At 36.8% G+C, this 11,958-nt stretch overlaps 1 protein-coding gene across 1 annotated transcript; it reads right to left on the bottom strand.

Annotated features, from left to right (window-relative positions):
- Positions 1-889: 889 nt before the first annotated feature.
- LOC116003590 (protein CROWDED NUCLEI 1-like) lies at positions 890-8,377 on the bottom strand. The gene is made up of 8 exons (XM_031243487.1): positions 7,854-8,377; positions 6,550-6,759; positions 5,710-5,963; positions 5,324-5,594; positions 5,155-5,238; positions 2,992-4,991; positions 1,739-1,955; positions 890-1,644 (listed from the first exon to the last, which is right to left on the bottom strand). Exons 1-8 carry the CDS (start codon positions 8,118-8,120, stop codon positions 1,381-1,383), a joined length of 3,567 nt encoding a protein of 1,188 aa, XP_031099347.1. The 5' UTR covers positions 8,121-8,377; the 3' UTR covers positions 890-1,380.
- Positions 8,378-11,958: the final 3,581 nt, after the last annotated feature.

Genomic DNA, 11,958 nt, shown 5'->3' with positions numbered 1-11,958 from the left:
CTCCTCCCCCCCCCCCCCCCCAAACCTACCCACCCACTGAAAACCCTCTTTTCTTCCAATGGGCTCAGCATATAGAGTGGGACGGATCAGTTAGCCTAAAGCTAATATAATACTTTAATCTGTTAGGAGAAGTAAAAGAGGGGTTAAGGCTGCAACATATCACATATGAGTATGGACTTAAGAGGCTACATTAAATAAGCTATCTGTAAAGATAACTAAAAGGGAAACAAAATAAAAGAGTGTGAATAAAATGTTTGTGTTATTAATGTAGCCAAAATGAGTTCAATTATTCCAATTTACCTTGATTGGATATTAGGGTTTCATTTGGTTGCCCTCGAACCAAACTTTGTCAAGCAATGAGTTAAATTAAAGTATCTTAATACTTAAAAACTTATTGATTCACGAGTATAATTTAATTTTTCTACTCTTTAAAATATGATATGTAATTATAAATTCATCTTTTCATATCTATAAAGTACACTTAAAAATTTATATCAAACTCAAACTTAGTAACTTTATTGACGGACTGATTAAATAAGCAATTTTTTTTATGTAACACAAGATTTTCACCATCTTACACAATGACTGATCCCCTCACTTGTAAGACAATTGACCTGAAAATTTAAGACTAATATATACGCAAAGCCAAATATCGATCCCTTAACATTTGGCTTGGGATGGAGTGAATCCCTTCCACTTAACCACCACCCTGTTGAAAAAAAATAGACAATACATTTACTTCAAGGACATAAATTTCAAACTAGCATTATTTTACTTCTAATCTCAAACTAGAGGCTAGAGCTAATTAAAGTTCCTGTTTCCCTACTAGAAGAGTAGAAGAGTATAACCAAGCTGACATTCATAGGATTTTGACATTTCTCTAGGAAAGTACAATTAAAGACTTGGTTAACATACATAGAATTTGACAAATATTATTCTTGGTTAACAATAACATCCATAGCCTTGCTGCAAATGACAGCTTTAAAATAACAATAAAGAAGAGGAGAAGATAAAGATAGTCTTGAAAGCCACTGAAAACGACACTGATCTCCTGTCTCTAATATAGCTTTTATATGTGGGCAGAAAGGCTTACAGTTCTGTGCCAATAGAAAAGAATGATGCTTGAAAACATTGGACCTTCATGAACAAGACCATTAAAGCACAAAACACTACACGGATCTGGGGTAAAAAAAAAAAATTAGCAACAGATCCCCACCTACTCGAATCTAAAACGCCAAGGTTTTGCCTTGTCAAATGAACATGCGATTTCCTCCATTGAATAAAGTGTACAGTAGTCTAAACTATGATGCATGGTACAAGAAAAGGGTGTACAAGGAGAGAGTTATCCCTCAACATTGAACTAACCCGAACAACCAACGATCATGAGGTGAAGAATGTCCACAGCTTTTTACCAATTGACTTTTGACCAGGATCATCTGAGTTGTCATCGTCCTCTCCATCACTGTCATTGTCTTTCTCGTCATCACTGGCACCATCGTTCCCTTCATCAGCATGCAATGTGCTCTCGTACTCATCTTCCTCGTTGCACTCTGGAGTACCATCTACCTCCTCACTCATGTTGGTTTTTTCAACTAATTTCGCCGTATTGGCATCATTTTCATTGCCATCTTCTGGTGCTTTCAACTGCATAAACGCCATAAAGTAAAGTGAATTGACAGAGCTCAATGATGCAGTTGAAAACAATAAACAAGAGCAGATACCCAAGAGAGAAAATTACCACTACACCCCTACTGGAGGAGACAATTTCAGTTTCGACAACTTTGGATTTGGCAACCTGGACCGAAGTAGTTGGATGGCCATTCTCACCAGCAACTTCTGGTGCTCGAGCAGGAGGAACTTCTACATTCCCTGAAACTCCACGATTGTTGTTGCTGCGCTCATCTACACCTGTTCTCCCACTACCAACTGAAGCTTTACCAACCGTCGTTCCTGGGCTGAATATTGAAACAACATAATTTAGGGTGACCAAATTCCAAATGAGAATCATAAACTTCATTTTCAATTATAAATGGAAAAAAAAAATGCAAGACTTCACATATGGGGAAAGACCACCTATATCTAGCAATCAGTAGCCATTAATATTATAAATCAAAACATTATGATCCCCAATTCCTATACAAGGCAAGCCATACATTAGCCTTAAAACTTACCCATACAGAAAAAATTTACATATTCCTTGCTTTCTTAAAAGAGAACCAAATCTTAGAAGGATCACTATAAGGCCATAATATACTTGTCTCACTATATTCCCATTAACCCAACTATTTACTATTTTCACAAAGAACATTCCAAAACATAGGTCACACCAAAATCCAGTAACAGCTGCAGTTAGGGACATAATAAGAATACAGAAAGAGAAGTAGCTCCTAAAAGAATAAAATTTATTGAAAATTGAATGATTATGCCAAGGGTTACAAGCGCATTAGTCCTAATCCTCCTAGGAATTATTAAAGAATACTTAATCTAGAAAAGAAACAAACTACAAACTAGTACTTACTACTTACTAGTTACTACTAAAGATAGTTTCTTAATATTATACTTCTAAATATACAAGGAAAGAACCAAAACTATCCCAAATCATTTGTAGGGAAATAGTGAAAATCCCTTTTATGATCTTGATTTTCCCATCATACTTAATCTTCATGAATTGATGAAATCCTAGAGGTCAAAGCTCCTGCATGAAAAGACTAGACTGCCTGCACCTGCAAGACTGAGCATATGCCAATCTCCCAAGGAAGCATATAGCACCATAAAATATAAATAGACCTAATGCAGGAATGATGCAATGTGTGTATCACTATTACTATGTTAATATATTGAAAGGAAGCATTAAAGAGAAAATGGAAAGAAAAAACTATGAAAAATGAAAAGAAAAGCCTATGTACTCAACACATTGAGATTTGTATAACTGCTCAAACATGAGTATGCCTTTAACAGCTTTAGACAATATAATAATGAGCACAAACTTACGTCCTGTGTCTCAAATTATAGCGCATTTCTCCTGTATTATTTGCAGCCGGAGCAGTTGTTTGACGCCTCTTCCGTCGACCCCCTGTTGTAACACTTTCAGAGTGTCCCTCACTATCATCAGCGTCCAGTTCAGCCCCTGTCAATTTAGAGTTCTGCCCACGAGTCCTCTTCCTCCGTGTTGTGGCAGTACTAGAGTCCGCACGACTTACTTCAACCACATCCTTGGAATGATTATCGTGTGGTTGCAGCGATTCTGACGTCTTACCGAGAATCACAGCAGCATCTTCAACCACTGCCTTCACAGAGCGCGTCCTACGTATTCCATCATTAGCTTTTCTACCACGACGGGTGCGTCTAACACTTATGTCAGATTGCTGTGACTCCTCAGGTACTTCTTGTCTCTTGTTGTCTATGTTGTTCATATCGTCTGCATGTTCCTTTGCATCTTCAATGATCTTCACTGATGCCGGTTGTCGAGTGCTGGGTCCCTCTGAATCTCTAATCTCTACACCAACATTACTGCTATGCTGCTGATTCTCTTCGACTGCATATGAAGTTGACTCCAAATATTGAGTTTTTTTGTTAGGAGACAACTTAAATATTTTTGAGGTGCATTTGCGGAGCCAAGAAACCCGACCACCAGAGTCTGATAACTTTTGCTCCTCTGCAGTTGGAGACTTTTCTACATAGGAAGCAACCTTTTCCAAAATTTCATCTCCCGGCACCGAAAGGGGAGAAGCTTCACTATTCTCTATTTCCACCAAATGAACATCAGAGAGAGTGTAATTTCTTATTACTTCTCCACAGTGATCACAATTCTTTATCCTTTCAACAAATGCAAGAAATTGGCCCCTCTCCTTTACAAAATGTTCCCGTTGATGCTTGAGTTTCTTGCTGACAACAGCAAGCTCATTGATGTCCTTGCGCATTTCAAGCTGATGCTCTTCCAGTTTGTTTTTGTTAGAAGAGATTTCTTGCTTTTCTTTTTCTAACTTGAGCCTTTCAGATCTCACTTCTTCCCTTTCCTTATTTACTACATCCTTCAAGTAATTGAGTTTGCTAAGTTCTTTCTCTTTCTCCTCCTCAAATGCTCTATTCTTTTCCTGCAAAATCCTCTCCATTTCCTCTTGTTTATTGTGCAAATCAGTCTCAAGGTCTTTTCTTCGAGCCTCAAAACCATGGAGGAGTTGATTATAGTCATTCTCAGCTTTTTCAGATAACATTAACTTCTCTTGCCTCATCATTGCAGCAAATGATTCCTTCTCTATTTTAATGGCTTCTAACTCTCTCTTTATGTACTCCTCTGTGGTTGTCTTCTTGTTTCTTAATCTTTCATCTTCATCATGCTGTAATTTTTCAAGCATCTCCTTCTCTTCTCTGACATTTTCCAATTCTTTAGCTACAGCAGCTCTTTTCTCATCTAGTGCTTCCCACTCATACTCAAATTTCTTTTTGTCTTGTTTCAGCTCCTCACCTTCCTTCAAAAGCGTTTCCTGTTCAATCCTGCACCTCTCAATTGCCTGTTTCAGTTCTGCTTGCAGACGAAGATGCTCTGACCTCTCTGCCTCAGTAATTCTAAGCTTTTCAGTTTCTTCACGAATGTGCGTTTCCTTCTGATTGATATCACTCTTCATCTTTTCAAGCTCATCCTTGAGAACTAGCAAACTCTCTTTATCAGAAGATATCTCTTTCTTTATCAATTCCAGCCTTTTCTCCTCAGCCTTCACTGTCCTCTCCTTCTCTTTCACTGCTTTTGACTTATTATCCATGTCTTTCTCTCTCTCTTTGACTCTTTCTGACTTTTTTTCCAGTGCTAGCTCCTGTTTCTTAATTTTATCCTCCAAATGATTGAGTTCCATCTCCTTTCTCTCCAATCCTTCAGCCTTTGTTTTCATCTCCTCATCAAAAAGCTTTCTTTTATCCTCCAGTTCCTTCTCAAACTTCTGCATTTCAGCATCAAGAGAATGTCTTTTTTGATCAACAAGCTTTTGGATCTCAACCTGTAAAGAAATTTAAGCATCAGTATAATAAACAAAGCATAGAGAAACAATCAATTCAAGCTGTGAATAGAAAAAATCTATTAATATCATGAAACTTTCAAGTAGGGGAGAGTTTGCAGTAGTTAAAACACTGAAATCTTTATCTAAATAATTATGAACTCACTCTTTCTCTCTTGCTTAGCTTCTCTGTTAGGCCATTCAATTCCTTCTCCTTCATCTCCATGTTCTTTCTAAGATTCTCTGCCTCCTGCACCCAAATAAAGAAAAGATGGGAGTTGCAATCAAAACGTATTGCACAACCTTTTAATTAGAAAGTGTAGATTAATACTCACTTTCTCATTTACAATTAGCTTCTCTAGCCTGTTGTTGATATCAACTTCTCTTTCATTTATGGCCAACTTAGCGACATCTAATTTCTTCTGTTCTTCTTCAAGTTTCTTTTCTTTCAGCTTGGCAATCCTTTCAAGTTCATTTGCCTTATCTTCTCTCTCATTAAGGGTCCTCCGACTATCACACAGTCTTTCTTCCCTTTCTTGAAGTTTCCTCTCCCACTCCCGCATGTCTTCTTTGTGCTTGGAAAAAGTTGCTTCATGTGCCTCTCGCCTAGCAATTCAAGAGGAATATAATGTAACTTAATTACAAGAACACTAGATAGATGTCAGATTTATAATTTAAAAAAAAATGTAAGAACAAATAATTAGTGAAGACAGAATCTGACTCTGTATTAAAGGATAGTCGCTCCCTCCTCAGGACACTTTCACGGGCCTCAAGCTCATGCAATTTCATGTCAAGCTCCAAATTTTTTCTACTTGCTTCTGCAAGCTTGGCATCAGCAACATGCAACTTTTCTCGCACTTCAAGAGATCTATCCTGAATTCCAGCTTGTAAAGCACTTGCATCTGCAACTTTTACCTCAGATGCAAGCTTAAGTTGTCCATATTCTGTACGTGTTTCTCGCAGAGCCTTCTCAAGCTATATAAATAAAATATCAATTCCAAAATCAATGCTTTATCACTAAGAACCATTTCATATTTTATTTTCTAATAAATACGCTGTATACCTAATAGAACTGCTATAACACAACAAGTACGAACAACTGCAAATCATTCAATTACTTTCTTTATCTCCATTGCCCAAACTCCCAAAGAGACCTTAATTGGAAGAATTTCAATCGATTAGCAACCATGAGTATTGGATCCAACTATTTTATCTCCAAGTGTTTAAACTTCAAAATATAAACCAAAAGTGTGCTACTATACAATATTCACATGATCGGAAAAACATGTAAGATAGTTTAGATTTTATAAACATCAATGGATTAGAAAAGTTTATTCATGCTCCATATCAAAATTTGCAGGGAGCTAACATAAATTAAGTGATTTAAAAAAAAGACAACAAAACATAATTATCATGTGATAAGGTATTGCCATATCAGATTTCTTACATCAGTTACACATTGCTTCACATAGCCCAAAACAAAATAAGACAAAAGCACGGATGCACCGTGCACACACACTAATTATCAAGTATTAATGCATTGTTAAATAAGATATCTTACATCAGCCACACATTGCTTCTCATAGCTCAAAGCATTTCTTAACTTGTCCTCCCGCTTCTCAACTTCAGTTATTGCAATTAAATGAGCTGTCTTTTCACGTTTTACAATTTCCCGGGCTTCTGCAAGTGCATCTTCAAGTTCATCATACTTGGAAGTCCACTCCTTTTTCTCAATTAGCAGCAGTCCCATATTGTATTGATAATCAAAAAGCTGGTACAAAATAAATTCCAAAAATTAGCATGTCATGACAACTCCAGATAGTCCAAGAGCCAAAATGATAGAGTGCATACAGTAACAACAATGAAATTAATACATATTAAGTAATAACATCTAACATCTCAGTATTAACTTTCAACAAATTCAAGACATGTCAAGACAATATTATGTAATCGTTTTCAGGAGAAAGCTGCAAACCAATAAATCTAAAATTCAGGTCTCATTCATAACCATTAGAAGTTAGAACAGCATTATAGTTCTTTGAATTTCACACTAAAACGACACACAGGGAACACTAAATTTGCTGTGTCGTTTGTAGGGTTATATTTGATGTTGACTTTCTTCTAGATATCAAAGGTTTTGTCATAGATTATTTTTTCCGGTAATTGCAATTATGATTAGGACAATGACTCAAACTGTGAAAAAATGACACCTGGATCACTGCTTCAGTGCTTCTCACCAAAATGTTCAACACTTCTGGCTTATATAGAGGCCTATCTAAGAATTAGGGCTCAGCACAATCCAAATTGTTACTTTTCTTTATCATATTCTAGAAACTCACTTCCTTTGCAGCACGATCTATAACTTCTCCCAAAAGTTGCCAGTATCTAGTCCTAAAGGTAAGAGAGCTCCACAAAAAGTCAGTACATCCCAGCTGCCTATTTAGATCAAATTGATGCACACAAACATGGTTTTCACAAATGAATTCAACATCAAGGCATGGAAAATAGCAAATAAATAGAAACAAAGAATTCGAATCCTTTTCAGGTGCCCTTGGAGTCTGTTACCTAAGAAGTCCACATAATTTTGGAATTTCCAAAGTGCAATAAGGAACTCAAGATTCCTGATCAGCTAGAGTAATAGCAAAATGTCCCAAACATTTATACACCTGAAGTCATGCACTTGGGAACTTTCTGGTAGTTGAATTAAGGCTTTTTATTTAATTAACAAGAATAAGAACTCATATTTCAAACACAAAAGCACAAACCACTAAAAACACCCAATTAAACAATTTTTTAAGCAAAATAAGTGATATGTCATGCTTTCGAAACACGCAATTGAAAAGCCCTAGAATCAGAATCCCTCACCTCTCTCTCGAGCCTCTCAGCCTTCTCAAGCAACGCTTCACGGTCCCGCCTCTCCATAGCAGCCTCGTCGAGCAACCCAGCCTCCTTAAACCTCCTCCAATCCTCCATGTTCTCCACATCCCGAACTCCCCTGCCCCCATTTTCACTCAGAAGCGCCACCGGCGGCGGCGGAGGAGCAGCAGGACCGTCGACGAACGCAACCGCCTTGCCCTTGCCCTTGCCCGTATTCGACAAGGCCGACCACGACTTCTTCTGCGGCGTAAACATCGGGAAAACCCTCAAGCGCGATTTAGAGGCTGTCAGATCTTAAGTTCATGCAGAAATTGAAGAAACCCTAAAAAATTCGAATCTGGGGTTTCCGAGGAATTAATGAAGGACAGAATGAATGAATCTGGGTAAGATTAGATTCCAGTAGAGAGTAGTACAGAGTGGAAAGGCTATGGACTTTAATGCAAACTCCGATGAAGGGGAAAGTGGAGCAAAGCGAGTGTTGAGAGTACGAAAAAATGAAGAAGAAGAAGAAGAAAAGCTTTGTCTGATTTCTGCGTCGCGTTAATTATCTATCGTCATTCTCGTGGTTTCCTCTGAAATTTACGATATTGTCCTTCGTTAAGTGTTCTGGAAGTTCACTTTTTTTTTCCTTTTTTTTTTTTTTTTAACCTGGAAGTTCACTTTGGAAATAGGATTATAGGAATAGTAAAACCACTCACTCAACTATAAACCAAAATATTATTTGGATTTTGGTCATTTAAACTTTTAAAAAATGTAATTAATTTTTTTGCAAGTAAATTTTATGTAATTAAATCAAAATTGAGATATTATCTCAGTTCTTGTTGATGGGGAAATTAACTTATTTAAAAATAATTTTTTACATAATTTTAAAAACAATTTTTTAATTAAGGGTGTGTTTGGAAAGCAAAAAAATAACTTCTGAAAAATGTTTTATGGAAAATGAGTCATTGTCCAGAAAATGAGTTCATTTTCGGTGTTTGGATGTACTCTGGAAAATTGTCTGTGTGTATTTTTGGTTCATTTTCCGAAAAATGAGTAGAAATGTATAATTATATATTTTTAATATTTTATTTAAAATATAAAAACTATATAAACTAATAATATTTATTAGAAATTAGAAATACATTTTACTTTTTTTTACAAAAAAAAAAAAAAAAAAAAAGTCGCACGAAGCCATTTTCCGTTTCCGAAAAATGACTTCCGAATTTTTTGTCCGGAAGTCATTTTCCGAAAAAATGAGCTCATTTTCCGCGGTCAACGGAAAATGTTTTCTGTTGACCACATTTTCCGGATGTTGCCAAACACCAAAAGTCCGGAAAATGATTTCCAAAAATCATTTCCGGGTAACCAAACACACCCTAAGAAAAAAAAAAAAAAAAAAAAAAAAACGGAAAAAACCCAATCCCCCGTCCCTCGCCTTTGTTTCCTACTAGAGAGGAAAAAAATCTATTTTAACTAGATACGAAGGCCATTTATTCATTTATAACTAGAGACAATGAACATTTTTTCGTCTTGAAACGGGAGATGAAGGCGGGGAAGGGATTGAGAATATGCAAAGGGGTATATTCCCCACCCAAGAACTCGATTTTCCACCCCACGCCATATTCCCCATCCCCATACCCATAGAGAATAATGTGAAGGAAAAAATGTAGTAAAATTTTTGTAAAGGACCATAAGTGACTTAGGAATTATCCCACCTCAAGAGGTCCAAGAGGTAGAACTTGTTTTTATTATAATAATTATTAAGCTCACCCTAACTTCAAGTAAATGTTTATGTCGCTCCATATTAACCAGTGATGTTGAGAAATACATAAGATTTGAATAAAATTTACACTAATAAGTCATAAGTTAACTTATTAGTTTGTCTCATTTCAGACTCAATTCCTCCAACATTTACACTGTAACCCCTCGCCTATTCCGATAAATTTAGAGTTCGAAAAATATTTTTTTAAGCTACGATATTTACGAGATGGTCTCTCGTTACTTCAAGAGGATTTTTTTTTGTAAGGAAAGTTATTGATAAGTTACGATTTACGTACCGGTCTCGAACCGTAAAGATTTTTAAGGATGAATATACGGTTTGAATTTTCTAGAGATTAGATTATTAAGTATGATACGATTAAGCCTGAACGTCTCGTTAGTCCAAGTGAAATTTTAAACGGACTGTAAGGGGTAAAATTGTTACGGACTTTGTACCTATATTTCGCGAGATACCGAAAAATTCTCAATTTTAGTGATTATCGACGGGATTATTTTTAGGATAATTTTGGTGTTAGGATTTTCCCGAATTAAGCTATAATCCTCCGAACTTTCATCTGATTTAAACCCAAACTGGCAAAATAAATTAAGATCTTCAAGGAGGCACCATAGGGAGTTGACATGTGGCACTCAAAATCCCCACTTGGATTGGATCATTAATGGCATGTCATATAGGTATGGGAATGTTGCACTTGTTATTTAATTCTCAAGCCAAACTCACATCATCTCTCTCTCATCTCTCCCATTCCCTCTCCCATTTTCGAAAATACAAAGGAAAGAAAGAAGAAGGAAAATCTTAGTCTTCTAACTTTGTGATCCAAGAACTCCCTAGCTATCTCTTCAACTCAAAGTGCTCTATTGTAGGTAAGAACTTTGGTTTGTTCGGTTAAATCCCTCCTAGAACTTAAGCTTAAACTTAAGGTTCATGAAAATATTGTTGTTATGGTGATTTTGTTTAGGATCTTCGGTGAAAAGTTTGAAGGAGAAGATCACCATCTTTCTACGGTTTAAAAAAAATCTTCTTGGGAGGTAAGGAATCCCTTAAGTTGGTTTAGTCACTTGAAGGTGATCAAATGCTAGTAAATTATGTGCCCAGGAATTTTATGTGAAAATTATGTGTTAAGTTTGTAGATCTACTAGTTGACTCAAGAAACCACACTTTGGATTTTTCGTAATTTTTGTATACATGTTCATAGCTAATTTATGCATGTATATGTTGTATTTATGCCCATATAGACTTATACTTGTGAAAATAGTGAAAAGAAATCAGGATAGATTCTGGCAGTAACTTCCAAGATTTATTGGGAAAACTTGGTAAGGTATTTTGATCCTATTTTTTTTAGACATGTAGTTCTATAAGTGTAGGACCCGCATATAAAATTTCATAATGATCGGAGTAGTATAAGTACGGTTTTCGAATTTCTTTCCAAAACTGGTCCAGAGAGAGAAACTCTGGACAGCACACTGCCAAAGGCAAAAATGGAATTTTCTGTGTTTATTCGCGGATCAAAATGACCAAAACTTTTTATGGACATCAAGTACTATAAGTTGGGGTTCTACCATAAAAATTTCAAGTGAAAAAGAGTTCGGGAACTATCTTTACCGGCTCAATCTTTCGGACTGCGCCAAGCTGAAATTTCTGGCAGATTTGGGTGGACGCGGCCTTGGACGCGCGTCCATCGACGCCCAGAGTTACGGCATCACAGCCGAAAGGCCGGACGCGGACACGGACGCGCGTCCGTGGGCGCCCAGTTTCGGCGCCATTTACCGAACGTGCGGACGCGGCTCGGACGCACGCGTCCGCTGTGCGTCCGCAGCTGCGGCCAATCGCGAGTCCGCGCGACGCGGACTCGTTTTCGACTTGTTTTTGACCAAACTTGATGCGTACACGGATTGCTTCCCGCAATAAGTGCACACTCAAGGAATCACTCAAGAACCTTTCGTGTCCAAAAGAGGATCTTACCTTGTAGACTCTTGAATTTTGAGATCCCAACTCTACAAATGCCTCACCAAACTAACAAATAATACTCTCAACCCTTAGATTATTAAGCAAGGCTAAGAATTAGAGTATTAGGAATCTAGCACTAGAATTAAGATACAAAAATAAAATTAGCTATATAATATGAGTAATAGTATTCTTTTTGGGTTTTTGGATATGTGTGTGAATATAAAGAACAAGATAAAGGGATAAACTAGCTTCTCACTAGCCTACCAAGATTGAATGCTTCTCACAAACAACCTAAACTTCAATGCACTTCTCATGCAAAGAAAAGAGAGAAATTTCACTCAAATTGAATTCTTACAAGGTGTGTTCTCAAACCATTGGGTTTATGGG

Source organism: Ipomoea triloba, chromosome 14 (assembly GCF_003576645.1).
Source record: "Ipomoea triloba cultivar NCNSP0323 chromosome 14, ASM357664v1".
NCBI classification, from domain to species: domain Eukaryota; kingdom Viridiplantae; phylum Streptophyta; class Magnoliopsida; order Solanales; family Convolvulaceae; genus Ipomoea; species Ipomoea triloba.
The sequence above is the reverse complement of the archived record's forward strand: the minus strand, read 5'-3'. Positions and strand labels throughout refer to the sequence as shown.

Excerpts from the sequence above, each read along its gene's own strand:
- LOC116003590 (XM_031243487.1), bottom strand. The coding sequence starts at position 8,120 with ATGTTTACGCCGCAGAAGAAGTCGTGGTCGGCCTTGTCGAATACGGGC. Across the intron at positions 5,239-5,323 it reads AGCTAATTGTAAATGAGAAA|GAGGCAGAGAATCTTAGAAA; the intron begins GTGAGTATTAAT and ends ATTTGGGTGCAG. Across the intron at positions 1,956-2,991 it reads TATAATTTGAGACACAGGAC|CCCAGGAACGACGGTTGGTA; the intron begins GTAAGTTTGTGC and ends TTCAATATTCAG.